Source organism: Mytilus trossulus, chromosome 1, assembly GCF_036588685.1.
Source record: "Mytilus trossulus isolate FHL-02 chromosome 1, PNRI_Mtr1.1.1.hap1, whole genome shotgun sequence".
NCBI lineage: Eukaryota > Metazoa > Mollusca > Bivalvia > Mytilida > Mytilidae > Mytilus > Mytilus trossulus.
In genome coordinates, this window is record NC_086373.1 from 19594943 (window position 1) to 19615288 (window position 20346).

A 20346-nucleotide genomic window follows, 5' to 3' on the forward strand; every position below is an offset into this window, starting at 1 on the left:
GCTGTTTATGACGTCTTTACACTAAATCCATTGTATGTTGGATGTGTACGGATTGAGTGTTTAGTCTTAGAGGCATGATTTTTTTATTAGTTGTTAGTGGCTTTGAACTAGCTGTCAGATAACTGCTAGTACTCTCAGATCTGTTCATTGTGTCTTTTTGTGTCGGAATTTATAAGTACCTGGCCACGTCCACTTGTATTTTTTTGTCTATCTGATGAGTTAAGCTGATTTTTATAGTTCGTTCTTATGTTGTACTGTTATACCACTGTCCCATGTTAGGGAAGGGTTGGGATCCCGCTAACATGTTTAACCCCGCCACATTATTTATGTATGTGCCTGTCCCAAGTCAGGAGCCTGTAATTCAGTGGTTGTCGTTTGTTTATGTGTTACATATTTAATTTCCGTTAATTTTTTTTACATAAATAAGGCCGTTAGTTTTCTCGTTTGAATTGTTTTACATTGTCTTAACTGGGCCTTTTATAGCTGACTATGCGGTATGGGCTTTGCTCATTGTTGAAGGCCGTACGGTGACCTATAGTGGTTAATGTTTGTGTCATTTTGGTCTTTTGTGGATAGTTGTCTCATTGGCAATCATACCACATCTTCTTTTTTTATATAAACAGACAAAACATAGTACACCTGACACAACATAGAAAACTACAGAATAAACAACACGATCCCCACCAAAAACTAGGGTTGATCTCATGTGCTCTGGAAGGGTAAGCAGATCCTGCTCCACATGTGACACCCGTCATGTTTCTTATGTGATAACAAATCCGGTAAATAGTCTAATTCGGTAGGTCACATTTATGAAAGGGAAGGGGATTGTAGTTACGTCGTAAGGAACATATCCAATATCATTTGTGAAACGGTTATTTCATAACGGTCAACCAACTCGTGACGGCGTCCGTAAAATTTACGAAGGGATGATTTCAACTATACCATTTGGAACTCTTGGTTTAATAGCTTCCTTGTGAGCACCAACCCTCTATCAAGAAAATCATGAAAGGTAATGCAAGCACGGGAATATTGTATCAAATGGGAGATATATACCTAGTATGCAGCTGTTGCTGGAATGTTGCTACTTAAAAATGGAAAGTTCACGATTGGAAAGCTGAAATAATCTCTTTTGTCGTAAAGTTTTGATTTCAAACGACCCTCATTGTCAATTTCTAGATGTAAGTCAAGATATGAAGCCGACTTAACTGTATCTGTAGTACCTTTTATCTCTAGTTCGATGGGTTAGATTCAAACTACAAAGTACATTTATTAAAATGAAGTAATATCGAAGAATTTAAAAAACTTAACCCTGCTATAGCCAAATATAATTAGTTATCAAAGGTACCAGGATTATAAATTAGTACGCGTTTCCTCTTCATAAGACTCACCAGTGACGTTCATATCAAAATATTTATAAGCCAAACTAGTACAAAGTTCAAGAGCATTGAGGATCCAAAATTCCAAAAAGTTGTTCCAAATACGGCTAAGGTAAACTATGCCTGGGATAAGAAAATCCTAAGTTTTTCGAAAAATTCAAAGTTTAGTAAACAGGAAATTTATAAAAATGACCACAGTAATGATATTCATGTCAACACCTAAGTGTTGACTACTGGGCTGGTGATACCCTCGGGGACGAAACGTCCACCAGCAGTGGCATCGACCCAGTGGTTTTAAAATTAATCAAAGGTACCAGCATTATAAATTCGTACGCCAGACGCGCGTTTCGTCTTCATAAGACTCATCAGTGACGCTCATATCAAAATATTTATAAAGCCAAATTAGTACAAAGTTGAAGAGCATTGAGGATCCAAAATTTCGAAAAGTTGTGCCAAATACGGCTAAGGTAGTCTATGCTTGGAATAAGAAAATCCTTAGTTTTAATATACTTCCAAAGTAAGCTCTCGTTTGAGAAGTGTGTGAAGTTGATTAGATTCAAACAAGCTACCCTTTGGCAATACATGTATAGAATAAAGATGTGTTATTGATAACATTATGTTTTCTCCATTCAAATTGCTAACCAAGCATCTTAATAAAATCAACGGTACCAATTTTGTTGCACCAGATGCGCATTTCGACAATACATGTCTCTTCAGTGATGCTCGTGGCCAAAATATTTGAAATCCAAAGCATATATAAAAGATGAAGAGCTATAATCCAAAAGGTCCAAAAAGTATAGCCAAATTCGTAAAAGGAATCAGAGCTTTGCATGAGGGAGATACATTCCTTAATTTATAATAATTTCTAATATTCTGTAACAGCAAATTTCAATAACACAAAAAATCCGTATTTGCATGCCAGTACCGAAGTACTGGCTACTGGGCTGGTGATACCCTCGGGGACTAATAGTCCACCAGCAGAGGCCACTTCACTATATTGAAATGAAAACTCAAGACTTTCTATCGAATAATCTTGATCATATTCTGAGATTTGAAAAAAATGGGTTTTTATCAATAATTCAATTTAACGCAGAAAGATCATTTTGTCTATTTGACTTGGGCTTTTCACAACTGTAAGACATTGTTTGTGATCTTTCAATTAGAATATGCCTATACTATACTACAACTATTTTCTGATGCACAAATCATTCTTAATTTATGCATAATTGCACTTATGTTCTTTTCTTTATTTACTAGTAAATCACAACCGAAATTAATGCCAGACGGACAGATATACAAAACTTTGTGAATAATTGAAATCAAGATGTTTGCGTTATTTTGCAAATGTTTGCGTAATATCGCAAATATTTGCGAAATATCGCAAACGTTTGCGTAATATTGCAAAGGTTTGCGTTACAACGCAAACATAGGAAGAAATAGGGAAAAAAGGTTTGTGGCGCTTATACGCTTCCGTAGAATTTTGTTTTACAGTATGAACAGACAATCTTCTGCACGTTTGTGTAGCCGGGGATGATGAAGGTTTAAGAATCAAATGAAAGGTCGTTGTTTAATTTAAAAAGTAGTTTTATTAGATAGTGTAGCGGTTTCAGTGTTTATTTCGTTGTTAATAAGGGTCGTCAATGGGTATTGTCAGTTGGCGTATATACAAATTATGCTCAATCTGATAGGAATAGATATAAAAGTAGTAATAAACAAAATGTACAGCTTAATCAGACTACACTGATCTTTGCTGATCTAAGCTTGGCAATGCATATTGTAATTTTTTGTTTTTAATTTACACTGCCGATTTATTTACCAGTCAGAAATAATGGTAAAATTGTGTATTATTTTTTGAACTTTCTTCATGTTTATTATCATTATAGAATCACCAATACCTTTTTTGCACAACATTTGGCAAATTAAGCACATCAAACGAATGGAAAACAATTGTCATCTTCCTGACTTTTTACAGGCATGTCCTAATGTAGGGAATGATGTTTTATAAAATAGTTATTTTAACCTCATATTGTATGGTAGTCTTATATTCTCCTATTATGTTGAGTAACCAAACATACATCAGAGCTAAAAATGTCAAAAATTGGGGTACTGCAGTCAATATTGTGTTATATCTTAATCAATTAAAAATCAAAAATACCGCGCCATGCAAAAAGGATATTACCGAAAATATGATCAACAAAAAGAGCACTAGAACACTATAACACTTGATAAAACAAAGTAAATAACTAGAAACTATTCGTCATGACTATAAAGTATTTTTTGTGTAGTAGATTCAATATATTTATCAACAAGGTATCATATTTTCCGATGGGTTTCTATTCAGACAGTGGAAAATTGAATCAAGAAAGGTTTGTTTTAGCCATTTTTTACAATAGGACGAAAGAGCTTCCCTTGTCCCTTTATATATTGTTGTTTGGACCTATAGATATGATTTCTGCAGTTATGTTAAACAAGACAGCTCGGTTATTTTATATTTTAAAAATCGTATGTGTTATTGTTTTAGTTATTTCAGGATCGTTTCGTATGGTGGGAATTTTTCAAATTTAACATTGTGATTGTACATGTTTTCCTTCATATTTGTAAATTGTACTTTCGGATTTATCGATTGCCGAAAAAAAACGTTCCTGCGTTCTTCGAAGACAAATGTTAGTCATGTCGGCCCTACATATTACACTCATACATTTGCATAGTTCGAACTCGCCTTTGGGTTTGATTTTGGTGTTAACTTTCAATCATATCTTAGTTCGTAAATTCATTTATACTGCGCAATTTCAGCAGGCGCACTTGTTGATATTTAAAAGGTATTACAATGGGTTATAAGTTTGTTAAAACATTGGTGTCGGGTGAGTTTGTTTCCATTTTATTATTGTTTTGATTATTTTGTTACTTTTATCAACTGGTATTGAAGAAGAAGTATGAGGAAAAAGGAAAATATCAAAAATATCGAGCTCCAAGGAAAGGTCTTTTGATTTCCAAAGGGGAATTTTCTTTCTATTTAGGACTTGTGATATTAATGGGTAGGATTTACTCATAATGCCTTGCATTTCATTCAGTGTGAATTTAATATAATATGTTCTACCTAAAGCCAAGTTTGTTTTTAAAAGATGACTGTTGTATATAGTTTGATGTATAGTGCCATGAAGAAACCAAATATCAGTGACAGACATTCAAAGAATGTACTTTGCATTGGTTTGCAGACTCTTCATTTACAAGTATATATCTGCTTTTCAGCAAATATATCTGTCAAGTTATAAATAACGTACATCTGTATAAAAACAAGCGTATGCAGGTTGCAACGCTGATCAATAAAAATTTCGAACAGATAAAGTAGATTTTATTTATCACATTTAATTTTCCACACAGGCTGAGATCAATGTCTTTTTCACGTATTATAAGAAGCATCATATGCATATAAAACAAACGTTGTTACCATTAATTCATTGCATAGAACCACACTTCACTGTACCGCTTGCCACTTTCTGACGGAAGATTGTATTCTGCGGTAAAGAAAAATGTACCGTAGTACTTTGAAGTGTCGTTAATTGAACTTGCCAATAAGTTTGCCTGTTTTACCCAATCTGCTGTTGACGTTACGTGTCCCGGTACTGTCCTGAAGATATAACAATTAAATATGCATAAATGTGTCATATATTTGTCATTATGCTGATGTTTAAATTGGGAGTGGAAGTAGGAAGTAGACATTTTCATTAAATTGTTAGAACATTCAATTTTTTAAGGCTTTTACTATTTATATTTCTTTCGTTGTTTTTTGCATTTTTCAAAAACGCAATCTAGTTCTTTGTGTGTTATGTCTTATTCAACCATCTTGTTCATGAACGTTCCCAAATTTCTCAGGCATTTCTAAAGAACTATTACTTCTTCGTGCACGCTAACTGTTTTCCTTATTTTTATATTATTCATGCACTCAAAATGTTGTTCCGTACGAATAATTACTTCAGGTCTAATTGGTGTTACTAGTCATACCATTACGAGTAACCCTCTTAAGTAAAGGTATCAACCAACACCAAAATAAAGTTTTTTTAAGTTGTGTGAAGGCCTTGTTTGAGATTAACAATTGTATGTTGAGTTAGTTAACTTCGTTTAATAAAGAATTTAGAAAATCAATTTACTATCATTATTATTATTATAAGGTTATCCTATATCTTACCGAATGTACAAATGCTTCGGTGGAACTACTTTTAACTGTATGCTGGTGTCGATTGGTTCAGGAGCTGGTCTAAGAGCTGGTTTTATGAAGAAAAACTGAGTGAAATTCTGAACTACATTCAGTCCAACTGTTGGGAACATCATAGTCACGTATGGTACTGCCATCGCTGTAAATTATTATCAAAATAAAAAATAAGGAGATGTGGTTTGATTGCCAATGAAAGATAAAGCATATCAGTCGGCTCTGACATACAATATGATATAAATCAGCATCTGAGATCACCCCAGTGTTGGTAGGGTTCGTGTTGCACAGTTTTTAGGTGGGTTTTTGTGTGTTTTGTGTACTTTCGTTTGTGTGTTTGTCTTTTACTTTTTTTTATCGTGGTGTTGTTGATCTATGAATTTGAACGTCCCTCTTGTCTCGTTCGGCTCTTTTTTATGGAAAAAAATAATTTACGACAGAAATATGACAGAAATGAACCAATGACAACCACTGATTGGCGGGCTTTTGACTTAGTACAGGCACATATATAATGTGGCGGGGTTTAATATGTATACATCAATTTTTAATGATACTTTAAATATATTCATTTATATGGAATACGAGTACGAGAATATGTGCTTTGAGAAACAGAAAAGGCGCTTTCATCATATTGATGAACAATTGTGTTACAGTGATGAGACAATTTTGAAATATTAATAGATTGGAAGCATGTTCAACTTTCAAAAATTCCTTATGTTTATGTTGCCTATGGTTTATTTTTACATTTTGAACTATCAAAATTCGATCGCACAAATGAGCAACAAAATGTGTTGTTTCCGTCTTGTAAAATACAACTTCCAATGGAATGCCTGTCGCAAAGCACCAGTGTCGCATTGCCAGCATTTTCTTTCAAAGAGTTTGAAAAATATGTTTTTCAATAGGAAATTTACTATAACAATGGCTCTTTTTGAGTTTGTGCAACTTGTTTAATATCGTATCTCAGTACTTTCCTGTGGAGGAATTTGATTTTCGAAAAAAATCTTAACGTGGTTATATAAGTATTGTTTTAAATACCTTCTGCATTTAACTGTTTTAAATAACTTTGCAGTTTAGAAAATGTCGTCGTAGTTGCATTTTTGTAACTCCCTGCCGCGGACGTTGATACCCATGTTGCAGTGGCATAAAACCGTTTCTCGTATCCCTGAAATATCATAGTAAAGATGTTAAATGTTTTTGAAAGAGCAGATGTTATATGTTTTTTCTAAACGAAGTTACGACATTGCCTCGCAAATTGTTCATACTTAAAGAATAAACAGTTTCGGTTCTCTCCATTTATATTGAATAGGGAAGTAGCATCTAAACGATTAGATTAACAACGAATACAGATGTGACCCAAATGTTTTGCAACTTTGGATTTAAATAGAAAAATATGTGTTATAAGTTTCTATTGTTTCAATTTCAGTAATATTATCTATCACTCAAAATCCCATTTTTCAATCAGTGCATTTTATATAACCAGTGGACTTGAGCTTAACGATACGTCTGTTCATATCTTGAAATTAACCGCGATATTGCAACAGAAAAAAAGACTGCAAACCAGAATTTATTTCAACGCTACTTGATTATTGCAACTTTCACATTTTCAATTTCTCATTTTTATGAACATATTTGTCCCGTTTAGATATATATCTTACGCAATACTTTGGCCCGTATATGTTCACACTTAAATTCTGTCATTAACAGTGGTTGTTTGATACACTATGTCTGTGTCTCAACTCACATATGATTTCGCAGTTTTCTATCTTTACATAACAGAACAGTCGTATGATCAGTTACTTTACCGTTTTTATCTCCTTCCCAATTGTGACATTTCGACCGACAGGATTTGCATGTAATTTGATGCATGCATAGTTTTTTTTTCTGTCGACACAACTGATCTCGATACTTTAAGAGTTTATGCAATTTTCTTATTCTTTGTGTGTTTCCCTGATTTGTATCTTCATAATCGATGTATAAGATAAAGACATCAATACACTACATTGTTTTGATTATCGGTCCATTATTGGTATTAAATTGAACATCATTTCGAAACTTTACCCCCTAGACAAACACTCACTCGTCGCAACTTTTAGACGAAACATCATTTCTGTTTTCATAACTACCAACGAAAACCTACCTTTCCTTGTTCGTCTAGAGTATACTCTGGGCATTCGTATGTTCCACAGAATCCAGGATTTTGCCACACAGATTCCACAACAATCAGTATCGAAAACAGAAATACTACCAAAGGCTTCATGGCTTCAAATTTTAACCTGTATTATAAACAAACAACAGATTCAATATTATGTTATTTTCTTTGGTTTTCTATTGATTAAAATAGCTATGACATAATATACCTAGAACAGCAGGGTTTAAGTACATAATGTAACGTTTTTATTGTTATATATCTTAATTTAGTGCTGCTAAAGTTGATTGTTGACACATTTGTACTTCAAATATAATGTATACTGACATTTATCAAAATCAAATTACAAATACTTTCAGATAACTCTTATTATATGTTCGTAACGATCTCATGTAATAAATAACTACACCAATTATATAAAAATTGTCCGTTTATAAATATATCAATTATCAAGAAACTAAGGTTTGAACAACTCCACGAAGAGAGGACTTTAGATGGATTTGGTAACTGTGTTATGTCCTTTTTTGGTCATACAGCTCTTCATCTTTTCTGATGCCGCTATTTTGAAGATTTTTTTTTCTACATTTTTTATTCCATCTATCATCTTGCGTATTCATTCGGATGAACGCTTTTGACGTACTTAATATCAGGTCTGGTATCTTTGATAATTTTTACAACCACTGCATAGCTGTCCTTGCTTCTGAGCACTTCTATGGTAACATGAAATATCATAGATATAAATAAAGGCAACAGTAGTATACCGCTGTTCAAAACTCATAAATCCCTGGACAAAAAAAAAATCGGGGTAACAAACTAAAACGAGGGAAACAACGACACAACATTAAAATGTAACACACACAGAAACGGACAAAGCATCAGACAAAATATGATATAAGGTCATTGAAAATTTGCCGTTCTCAAAACTTCAAATTTATTGGAAATGAAAAAGTTTTTTATCCCCAGGCATAGAACGATTTTGAATTTGTGGTTGTCAATGCTTTTCAGCCTCTTAACTTACTGATCCTTCCAATTGTTTTGAAAGACTAGTGCGTGTTGTAAAGACGAAACGCACGTCTTGTGTAGTATACTATAAGCCTTACATCCTTGATAAGTTTGTTCACCTGCTCATTATTTGTGATACAAGTGATCATATCAAATCAATCTACGTTTTTGTATTTCTTATTTTTTGTACAATTTATTATTAAAGAAAATGTATTTAAATTTCTAATAATTCGCACTAAAGTTTTAATTGCTTTTCATTCGAAAAACGAAAAATATATAAAAAATAAAATCGAAATAATTGTTGTAAATAAACAGTATTACATGTAAGAATATATAAATATAAAAGCTTATTACCTCTCTCGTCTCCAATTAACAAGTGAGGAACAATTCGACTGAATAAAGAAGTTAAGACCACATTATTAGTCAGACATGACAGGTGAAAACATTATAATTATGATATTTTTGACTCCCTCAAATGGCAAACTAGACATTTACAAATGGAAAAGAATAAATAATATCATAAAATGTACAAGGTTATCGTCATAATTACAACAAACATCAAAATACACATCTTATTAACGATGATACATGCATTATTTTAACATGCCTTGCGGGGAACTTTGAAGGGCTCCTTAAAGTCATTAACACAATCAATTAAGAAGTGTTAAAATCTAGTTCCTGTGAAAAGAAAAGTTGGGAAAATTAAGGATCTCTCAAGTCCTGTTCTCATGTATTCATCGAATCAATGAAAGTAATAAATCATTGACAAGTGCGTATATGTCAGTAAATACGTTCTTACTAATGCTTAGAATAATGAAAATTACATAGTTTATATCAATACCAGGAAGTCAAGTAGATGAATTGATAAATTCCATCAAGGGTTATTGACATTTTGTCGTATTTTTTTTATTGGTGATGATAAAATGATTTTTGAAGCTGACTCTGATGTGCAATGTTGTGATCATTTCAGACACACTTCAAAGACGAAAAACGATTTGGCGACTTTTCAAACCCCATTTGTAGAACATTTCTTTAAATATATATCTTCTGATGAACTTCTACCTACTCTGATAAGACTTATATATTCCAGCGCATGACAAAAAAAACCAACACCGAACACAGGGGAAAATTCGAAACGTAAAGTCCCTAATCATATGGCAAAATCAAATATTTTGTCAATAAAAGTACCTTACATTTACGTTCGAATCAAAAACGGTACAAAGGTCATATGAAGTTTGAAGTTGAAGAGCATTGAAAACCCTTACTGCCGAAAGGTTTTGTCAAATACAGGTAAGGTAATCTTTACAAATTAATAAAGGTGTAATTCAAGGCTCAATTAGTCAATACATCAAATAAGAAATTTTCCATTGACATCAGTATAAGTTCATCACCGATGTTTTCTTTCTTCAGCTGATATTTAAAGTGCTATTCCGTTTTATACGTAGCATAACAGTCTTTAACAGAAAAGTTTCTTTTAACTATTATTTAAATAAGGAATAACAAAAGTCAGTTTTCCAGCATAGTAAAGGACTTCTAAAGTCGGTCATTCATTGAAAAGAGTGTCATGCTTGTGCCGATTTTTTGTGTGTCATATATGTAGGGTTCTACAATCAATTTATATCAATTACCGATAGATCCACTCAATGATTTGTTTTTAGTGAATACTTTAATGATACATTTTCCTAATTTTTATGAAGAAAAAATAAAACATGTCAATAGAAATGCTAGAAATCAGCCAATAAAACTATACTTTTCATGGATAAGTTATGAAGATCAGGGCAACATATTCGTAACATAAGTTCGATGTCTTGTGCTGTCTGACGTCCATGGAAGATGTTCGTTGTTGTTCTGAACTAGATATCCATTAAATAGGCTCAATCCTCCATTTTTCTTTAAATGTCCTGTAGCAAGTCCGGGGTATGGTAGTTGTTATCAGATGGTTCGTTTCTATGTACTACTATGGATTCATTTATTTTCGTGGGTACCAATTTTCGTGGATTGAGGAAAACTTGCATTTTCGTTGATAGAGGTAAACTTGCATTTTCGTGGATATTTGATTTCGTGGTTTTGCCGAAGTCTGCATACAAGCCATAAGAAAAAGTTTCATTCGTTGAACATTTAATTTCGTGGTTCAACTGTTCCCACGAAATCCACGAAAATTGGTATCCAACGAATAATAATGAATCCACAGTATGTAGGCTTTTGGTGTTTGTTTTGTACGATTTTGGTGTTTTCCTCTAATAGTTGATGTTTCCCTCGGGTTTAGTTTGTAAACCGGATTTATTTTCTCTGAATCCACTCATGTCTTTTGAACATCAATATTCTACTGCTGCCTTTATTAATTTACAGACGTCATTTCAAGACCAAACAGCCTATTCATTTCTACCAGTGATTTTTTCTTAAAACTTTGTGTGAAAGTATTTCATGATTTGAGGGACAATATATGATGAACAAATTTGGGGTCACCGACTTAGTATTGTCACTATAGCAACCTCAGTTTCCGGTTTTCCCGAATATTAACATAATATTTGCTTGTTTTCTAAACTCTCAAAAAAATGCTTTATATCAAACCTACAAGCATAATTCTTGTTTCACGTTAAACAGCAGATTTGTATCTTTCAAATACAGGTTCAAGAGTTTATGGCTCATATTGATTTGATCATTAAAAATATGATTTATTTCATTCCCGCCAAAAATTAAACGTAAAACTGAAAAACGTTTCCAGTATTAAAAAATATCTATCAGTGATTTCTTCATAAAAATTTAAAAAAGGAAAGTGCCATATGTACTCTTCAAAATAAAGCAAAAAAAAGGTGTATGTCACCGACCTTTCAAAAAAATTATGAGTAATTTTCATGATTTTTTCTCGTTCGTTTTGAAGAAAAGAGTTGTCTTTCTTCATAACATTGCATCTGACGTCATAGTACAAACTCTCCTTTGTCATCATTTTAGTTTTACTATAAGATTTTGTCAAATAAGCATTATAAATAAATTTTAACTTTAATGCAAGATCGGACATTATTTCACAAGAATCATCCAGACATCAGTTACATGCACATGTTGCCAGTATGTCAAAACTTTTAGGAATAATGGATTGTCGGCCTAACCTTGTTAATACTCATTTGTTTTTAATTTTTGAAAAATCGACACGTAAATAAGAAGGATCATTGCATAAAAAACGTGTTTACTAAGTTTCAAGTTGATAGGACTTCAAGTTCGTCAAAAATTACCTTCACCAAAAACTGTAACCATAAACTTTAACCTGAAGCGGGACAGACGGACGCACAGACCATAAAACATAATGCCCATAAATCGGGCATACAAATAATTTTCACCTAACCTGTACACAATCGGCACAAACGAAAGACAAAAATCTACGCAAGTAAAGAAAAAAAAAATGAAATGCAGATCGGCGCAATAGAAAGAATAAAAAAAAATGAAATGCAGAACGGCGCAAATGCAAAAAGTCGACATCAAAATTTATATTTTATTATTTTTATTAGGACGAAGGTTAAATATAGTGTAGTATCGTATGTGTCCATTTGAGTTAAATTTTCACATGATATTAAAGTAGCTTGACGCATAATAGTCTCTTTTCTTGGGAGACGTAGTGTACCTACGTAGCGTACACCATGTTGGAATCCCTGACAAACGCGAAATAGGACGTTACAATTTAACGTTTTTCCATTGCTAGAAACAACGTCATATAGCTTTTATGTCACTACCAAGTTGCGTTAGCTGATGCGCAAAAACAATAGGCTGTTTGGTCTTTAATATTAACGAACTGATTTTATAAATACGGTGTTTAAATCACTATAAAAAAATCGGTATTTTTTAATTGGATTTATACAAGGATAAGACAACTGTCCATGGGATGTAACTAATGAACGACTTTTCATGTTAAGGTTAGACGTCGTAACTACAATCCCTCACCCTTTCATGAATGTGACCTATCGAATTAGACTATTTACCGGTCGGAATTGATTATAGCATAAGTACCACGACGGCTGCCACATGTGGAGCAGGATCTGCTAACCTTTTCCGGAGCACCTGAGATCATCCCTAGTTTTTGGTGGGGTTTCGTTTTGTTTATTCTTTAGTTTTCTATGTTGTGTCATGTGGACTATTGTTGTCTGTTTGTCCTTTTAATTTGAGCCATGGCATGATCAGATCATTTTTCATTTAGGAGTTTGACTGTCCCTCTGGTATATTTCGTCCCTCTTTTAGATGAAATTAGCATCCAAGTTTAAAAAGACAATCTTATTAGAATAAAACTAATATTCTATGTAAAACAGAAATGTCGCCTCTTTCCTTACTAAAACAGATCAACAGTACCGAAGAATTTTTTGAAGTTTGTACAGCAAGGTCTTGAGTAAAATGCTACATACAATGTGTTTTGCTTAGCCACATGAGGGCATGCTCATTACTATTTATTTACAAGTTAGTAAGTCTAGCGGTTCAAATAGACCACTCTTCATCCAAGTCACAAATTGTATAAATTAAACCTTTAAAACGTCAAAGTACGGTTGGTCTTTAAAGGATGCGTGGGATTGTCCTGTTTGTTTTTCCTACCAGATGGTAGTTTCTCAAACTATCCTTTTTGATATTTTATAGTTTGTCTTTCGAAAGTTGAAAATATGAAATTTGAATAAATCAAAAAGTATACGCATTATACCTCGTACAATACATACAATAAACGATTTTGTTGAAACGCGCGTCTGGCATACTTAATTATAATCCTGGTACCTTTGATAACTATTTACGCATATGGATCGATGCCTCGCTGGTAGGCGTTTCGTCCCCGAGAGATTCATTAGCCCAGTAGTCAGCACTTCAGTGTTGACATGCGTATCAATTATTTGGTCATTTTTATAAATTTCCTGTTACAAAAACTGTGAATTTTATGGAAAAACTAAGGATTTTATTATCCCAGGAATAGATAACCTTCGCCGTATTTGGCACAACTTTTCTGAATTTTTGATCCTCAATACTCTCCAACTTTGTATTTGTTTGGCTTTATAACTATTTTGATCTGAGCGTCACTTGTGAGTCTTATGTAGACGAAACGCGCGTCTGGCGTACTAAATCATAATCCTGGTATCTTTTATAACTATTCTTGAAATTGTAAATAGTTTGCATTTAGAAAAGGTTGCATTTTTCAAATACATTTTGTTCTAAGACTTCTCTACACAATAGATATATTAAATGAACTGTTTTTGCAAAATCTTCCGGAAATGTTGATCCTTAATGTCCTTAAAATTCGTACTTTACTTAGGCTTTTTAATTTTTTGTCATTCGATCGTCACTGATATATAATTGGTAAACGTCATGAGGCTATATGAGTTGATATGAACGACATAAAGCTAGAATATTCTACGAATATGTCTTATCTGATCTGATCAGTGATGTATGATGGGATTCATTCAGGAATGAAAATAAGGTCAAGCTCAGTGAGTTGTGTCAAATATGCATGTTTTCAAATGACTCTTTTGATGGTATAATTTAAAATTGACAATAACTAAAATGACCGAAGCGTGAATGACTGAACTAATAATTAATATCAAACTGTATAGTGTAGGTGTAATAGTAATCAATAAAACAAATTCTAGCCCGGTATTATGAATGTTTCAAAAATGATACCAAGCGTAGTCTTTGTACGCCAGACAAGATGTGTCGTCAACTACAGATTTCCGATGCTAGAATAAAACAGTGTGAAAGGCAAAATAAAGTACGATGTTGATTTCGTTGAGAACCCAAAATGCACATGTTTAAAAACCCTGTGAGTTACCCCTCGCCACACATGTTATAGATTCTTTGAAGCCCGAGGCTGATCCTGTTATTAATATGTCTAAATTACGTAAGGTCCATGTAATATCCCTCGTTATCACAAATAAAAAATCATCATCATGTGAATCACAACTAATCATTTAAAATTAAAAGATACATCTTGTTTAATGAATCATTACAGTACTAATAAACTGGTTCAGTGTCGGAAAAGAATAGTATAATCTGTTAATCATAAGACATCAAAAGGAACAACATGAATTTAATAACTCATTTTTACCACATTATTATTCTTTCAAAGCATGTGATATTAACGTCACTGGCTTTCAAACGTTAAGTTTTGAACGTTCATGGTGACAGAAAAATAATAAAAGCATTTCGGACAAATGAAATGTAAAAAGGGTTACTTTGATACATTTCTTTGTATTTTTATAGCAATGTGCTTTGCTTGTCTGTATACTTATGTTTACAACTTTGAAAGCAAGGAGTATATAAGCCGTATTAAGTTTAACAAAACCGCAGTACTTTGGTTATCAATAGAAAAATAGATTACCTTAGCCGTGTTTGGCACAACATTTTGGAATTTTGGATCTTCATTGCTCTTCAATTCTGTACTTGTTTGGCTTTATAAATATTTTGAAATTAGCGTCACTGATGAGTCTTATGTAGACGGAACGCGCGTCCGGCGTACTAAATTTCAATCCTGGTACCTTTGATACTATTAATAATAAAAATACTTAAAATGCATTGTTTAACGAAGAATATCTTAGAATAAGATGTGTATGACAAGTGCATCGCAATTGGTTCCATGTATAACTGTGATAAAAAAAAAAAAAGCGTGCAGGAGTGGTAAAATTAATGGAATATTAGATATTGGTTAACACTTTGATGTTTGAAATTTGTATTATTATTGTTTACTCTATATGACCACATTTATAAAGACGTTTTAATTTTGAACAAACTTTGACTGTTATTTATACTACAAATCAAGCATTTCACAAGTTACTCAAGGTTAAGGAACTCCGATAATACTGTAACATCCCATTTAAGGTACACTTGGAAACAACAAGAAGTTGAATGAAACACAATGTAATGTTCCTTTCCGACAAGAACATTTGATCATATAACAACTATATGAGACAAATATTCTATTGAGAAGGCGGTCCAGGTCCTTTTGATTCATATTTGTAAAACCTTGTCACTATTTATATAATACTGCACATTTATAGTTCGGGATGTCCATCTTTTCATTTATCGGATAACGATGTGTACTTACAAATGTGAGAGGGTGTTTTTTTGTGAAATAAATATTTTACAAAACTCATACAGATTTTTTTATCTGTTAAAGTTGATGTATTCGAGTAATATTTATACCCTTGGACTAAAACGTCCGCTTAAATCGCTGTGCAAAATCGATTATCACATGAGTAACTACTTTGAAAACGACTTTATATCAAATAAATAATTAACTCATTAAGTTTATTTGAGTATAATTGGCATTTTCAATCAGTTTTCACGTCATATGGTTACATCTACCACACAAAGTGTTCAATGGGAACTTAACTTAAACTTGATATGTAATTTCCTATCATATGAATATACATTAGTGTATGATCATATTGAATCAAGTAAAACAGAAACAAGTGCTAAAAGCTTCATATGGAATTCCAGAGCTTGCATTTCCCATCGCAATTGCCTTGAAAGAGTACTTCTGCTTGCAAGTTTACGCTATTCAACAAGAAGATGACATCGTTCTATCCAAATAGTTATCAAAGGTACCAGGATTATAATTTAGTACGCCAGACTTTTAGTCTACATAAGAATCATCAGTGACGCTCAAATCAAAATATGTATAAAACCAAACAAGTACAAAGTTGAAGAGCATTGAGGATCGAAAATTCTAAAAATACAAAAAAAATGTGCCAAATACGGCTTAGGTAATATATGCCTGGGATAAAAAAAATCCTTAGTTTTTCGAAAATTCAAAGTTTTGTAAACAGGAAATTTATAAAAATGACCACATTATTGATATTCATGTCAACACAGAAGTAATGTTACGGCTGCCATCGTGAGCTTGTTGGCCTTTATGCAATATTTGCCTGTAAGATAACCACAGATATATTCCAATTGTGATAACCACAATCCCGTCCTTTTTCATCGAATGAGACCCTCCGAATGAAGCTTTTTACGTACTAGCATAAGCAAAGATACGAAATATCTACTAACGGTAACTTGAATACGATTGATTCAAACTGTCTTCTGTTTTAAAAATTAAGTAAATGTCTTTTAGGTTTCAAGTTACTTTTATATTTGCATCTGTTTAAACAGTTATGGTATGGTTAAAGATCTAAAACACATGTAACAGCCAGATTGTCAAACGATGGATGTATTCTTGATATAAAAAAAAGTATACATCTTTGATCACACAACTCAAAACATGTTAAATCCAGCATTATCGACATAAGGAAATCCCTGTACTAAGTCAGGAACATGGATATGACAGTTGTTTTTCGTTTGTTTAATGACTTTTCTATTTGAATTTTCATTGAAGTTCGGTATTTGTTCTATTTTACTTTTTACATATACATTATATATGAAGTAGTATTTTATTTTGAAATATGAAAGTGTTTAAATTTTTTTAAATATTACAATATTTTTATAATGATAACTTAGTCTCCCTGCACCCACAAAACGTAAGATTGTTCATAATGTAGTTTAAATATTCTATTAGATCTATGATAAAAATAAGCCCAGACACACGTTTCACAAAATTATGAAATTTTCGTCTATAAATACACAAAGCATGCACGTAAGGTTGTAATAAATTCTAACTTAATTATAAATAACGCTTTTTGTATATAAATTATGAGAATAAGTACAGTTTTTGAATAACAATGCACTTTCAGTTAGAAAAATTAGAAAACTCCCAGTTATCATTTGTGTTAATTGAAAATCCTCTTTTTTGTTCCTTTTTAGTTTTTTTGTAGGGTTGATTAATTCTTTTAAGTTTAAAAACAAACGTTGTCTGCATATTTCAAGACATTATTTCATACAATTGCTATCCATTCGTTTGATGTGAATAAGCTTTTGAATTGCCATTTGTTTTGAGAAGTTCCGTTTTAAATTCTCCAAGCATTGTATTCAAAACTGGATTTTTTTTTGTACAGTAATAAGACCGTTAGTTTTCTTATTTGAATTGTTTTACATTTGTGATTTCGGGTCCTTTTCTAGCTGAATATGATATTTGAGCTTGCTCATTGCTGAAGGTCTTACGATGACCTGTAGCTGTTAATTTCTGTGTCAGTTTGTCTCATTTGCAATCATACACCATCTTTTTTGTATGTTAAGGGCTAGCATCAGATCGAGTTAGATAAAGAATCGCCAAACATGATTTCTACTTTTTTTACTCACAATGGATTACATCGCAATACACAACCAATGTCGTTATTTTGTATTATATCGTATACGCGTTGATATCCTCCAAATTCAAAACTACTGGCTACACCAGAAAGATAATATACATATACTACTGCTTTGTTTAAAACTACATGAAAAACACGAAACTGATTTAATTTATCGACTCTCGACCAAAATGAAGTACAAGAGGACAACAATACTAGGACGATTACATCTATGTTTTTCACTAAGATACATCTTATTAATTAGTTTGTTTCAAATTTACTTGTTTTTTATTGTGGTTTTGTTTAAAACTCGTTCACAAACTTAAGTTAATCTGTTTTACTTGATAAACTTTCCTTCAAAAGTAAAGAGGAAATATATTACTTTAAAAAAAATTTACCATTAGTGCATAGTGACAATTATCTAACATTAAGGTGACACATTTTTGCAAACTCTGTAAAAACATAAAATCTATTACGTTAGCTGTATTTGGCAAAACTTTTGGGAAATTTAGTCCTCAATACTTCGCACTTCTTTGAGGCCTTTTTAACTTTTTTTATTCGATCGTCACTAATGATTCTTTAGTTGACAAAATAAGCGTCTGGAGTAAATACAAAATTTAATCCTGGTATATATGATGAGTTTACTTCAATAATATACACTTTATGAGCATGCTATTGTTTGTTCTTCTGTATCTGATAGTATGTCGTTGGTGGTATAATGTTTTATTCAAGAATCTATTCATGTCAAGTTTTCGAAAGAGGAGGAATCACCGGCTGGAAGCCCGCTATAGGGTATAAAATATTGCGGCAGCTCTTAAGCAACTACGATGAACGAGTATCATCAAAAAAAGGGAATCTGCCAGCAAAGAAAAAACCTTTAGGCAGAATACTACATTTTCTTGTTTCCAACCTAAAGACAAAGGAAGTAATACCAACAGAATGGAATAAAGGCATAATAGTGAAACTAAAAAGGAAGACATTTCTGGAGTTAAATTACTGGCGCATATTCCCCCGAGTCATGCAATCAAAAGTATGATTCGTGAAGAATGTAGTTGTTTAGATTAACATAGGTTCTATGGGTCATATATCATAACACCATAGAACGGTGCATACTCTTGTCAACAGGTGCCTTATTTTCAATCATACCATATCTTCCTTTTTATATAGACTGGAAGAACAGCATTTGACAGTTTAAAATGAGATGATGGGAAATCGTAGAACATTCGGGGTTCCATCAACATTCGTAAAGCTGATAACGATATGCTATGGTAAGTATTAATGCAGTCTGTAACATAATGATCAAATCTGGTTAAATCTCAGTTGGAAAGGGTTCAGACAAAGATATGTGAGCTCTCCTCTCTTCTGATAGACGTCCATTGGTTTATAAGATCAAAGCTAGGAAATCGAAATACCGAAATTACGACTCAATATGTTATTTAGCCACATTGTTACATTTCACAATACCTGCTTGCGAAAAATCTATAAAACATGTTGATCCAATACAAAATCTAACCAAGAATTAAATAGAATGGCATTAAAGAGAGACATTAGAAAGCATATCTAAATTAGATAGAGATCGATTTGTCACTTCTATAGGGAAAAACATACATAAATAAACAAAAGTGTCACGTATAGGTGGATACAGAGTTGAAAGCGGACGATCAAAAGAAACAAGGATACGATCAATGAATAGTTAGATGAGGTGTTTTGGCTAGAAGCAGAGAAGAAAGCACAATTTAAGACAGAGGGTTACGAAAAGAACTGAAAGAAAGTACATGGCATTTGTGCCTCAAACTAATGATGAACCTTGAAAATGAGATCAAGTTCAGATTATCCGTTCCAGAAGGATATGTACACTTTAAAGTTAGTAATGTCAATGAATCGGCAGTAGCGACTACTAGTATCATATTTCTATCTAATACTCGATTCATCGGTTTCAAAAACAACTTAGTTCAAAAAAGCGTATCATAAGTTTGTGCTATATTATCATTCAAAGAGCTTCCGAAATCTTCCGTTCTTTTGTAATACTTTGTGAAGATAAACGGAAGTTGTTTTAGGCCGGGATCTTCAATTAAGCGTGGAGCACCATAGAAAAAAATCGTTCTGTAGAACAAATAAAAGTTAAAAAGACAATGAGGCATCTCATTCGTGACTTTGTATTACATAATACCGTAGTAAATTAGTTTTCTTTTCGATTATAAATTTAACTGTTGTTGGATATGGTTTGACATTGTAATCGTTCATTTACAACAGGTGTTCTATTATTTGTTTAATTAAGGTATTGTTTACTAAATAGGAAGTGACTGAGCGATTAATTATGAAAGATCACTGAAGGGACAATCATTATCTAGACCAAGATAACGATGAAGTCAGTTTTGTGTCAATTAGGTAACGACCACCAAAGCGTAAAATTCGTATTTATATTGGTTA

The 20346-nt window shown here is 32.6% G+C and overlaps 1 protein-coding gene across 2 annotated transcripts; it reads right to left on the minus strand.

The window, feature by feature from the left end:
* Positions 1–4717: 4717 nt before the first annotated feature.
* On the minus strand, positions 4718–9207 carry LOC134717906 (heme-binding protein 2-like). 2 transcript variants are annotated; one of them, XM_063580415.1, is made up of 5 exons: positions 9086–9207; positions 7721–7856; positions 6619–6745; positions 5563–5728; positions 4718–5004 (listed from the first exon to the last, which is right to left on the minus strand). In XM_063580415.1, exons 2-5 carry the CDS (start codon positions 7838–7840, stop codon positions 4827–4829), a joined length of 591 nt encoding a protein of 196 aa, XP_063436485.1. In that variant the 5' UTR covers positions 7841–7856; positions 9086–9207; the 3' UTR covers positions 4718–4826. The 2 variants fall into 2 exon arrangements, with proteins under 2 accessions (XP_063436485.1, XP_063436478.1); XM_063580408.1 differs by lacking the exon at positions 9086–9207 and adding an exon at positions 8370–8499.
* Between the last annotated feature and the right edge of the window lie 11139 nt (positions 9208–20346).

What these genes read in the sequence shown, in the direction of transcription:
- LOC134717906 (XM_063580408.1), bottom strand. Translation starts at nt 8,461, where the DNA reads ATGATATTTCATGTTACCATAGAAGTGCTCAGAAGCAAGGACAGCTAT. An exon ending in GATACCAGACCTGATATTAA is followed by an intron (nt 7,857 to 8,369) that starts GTACGTCAAAAG and finishes TTTATAATACAG; the next exon opens with GTTAAAATTTGAAGCCATGA. An exon ending in CCGAAGCATTTGTACATTCG is followed by an intron (nt 5,005 to 5,562) that starts GTAAGATATAGG and finishes TTATATCTTCAG; the next exon opens with GACAGTACCGGGACACGTAA.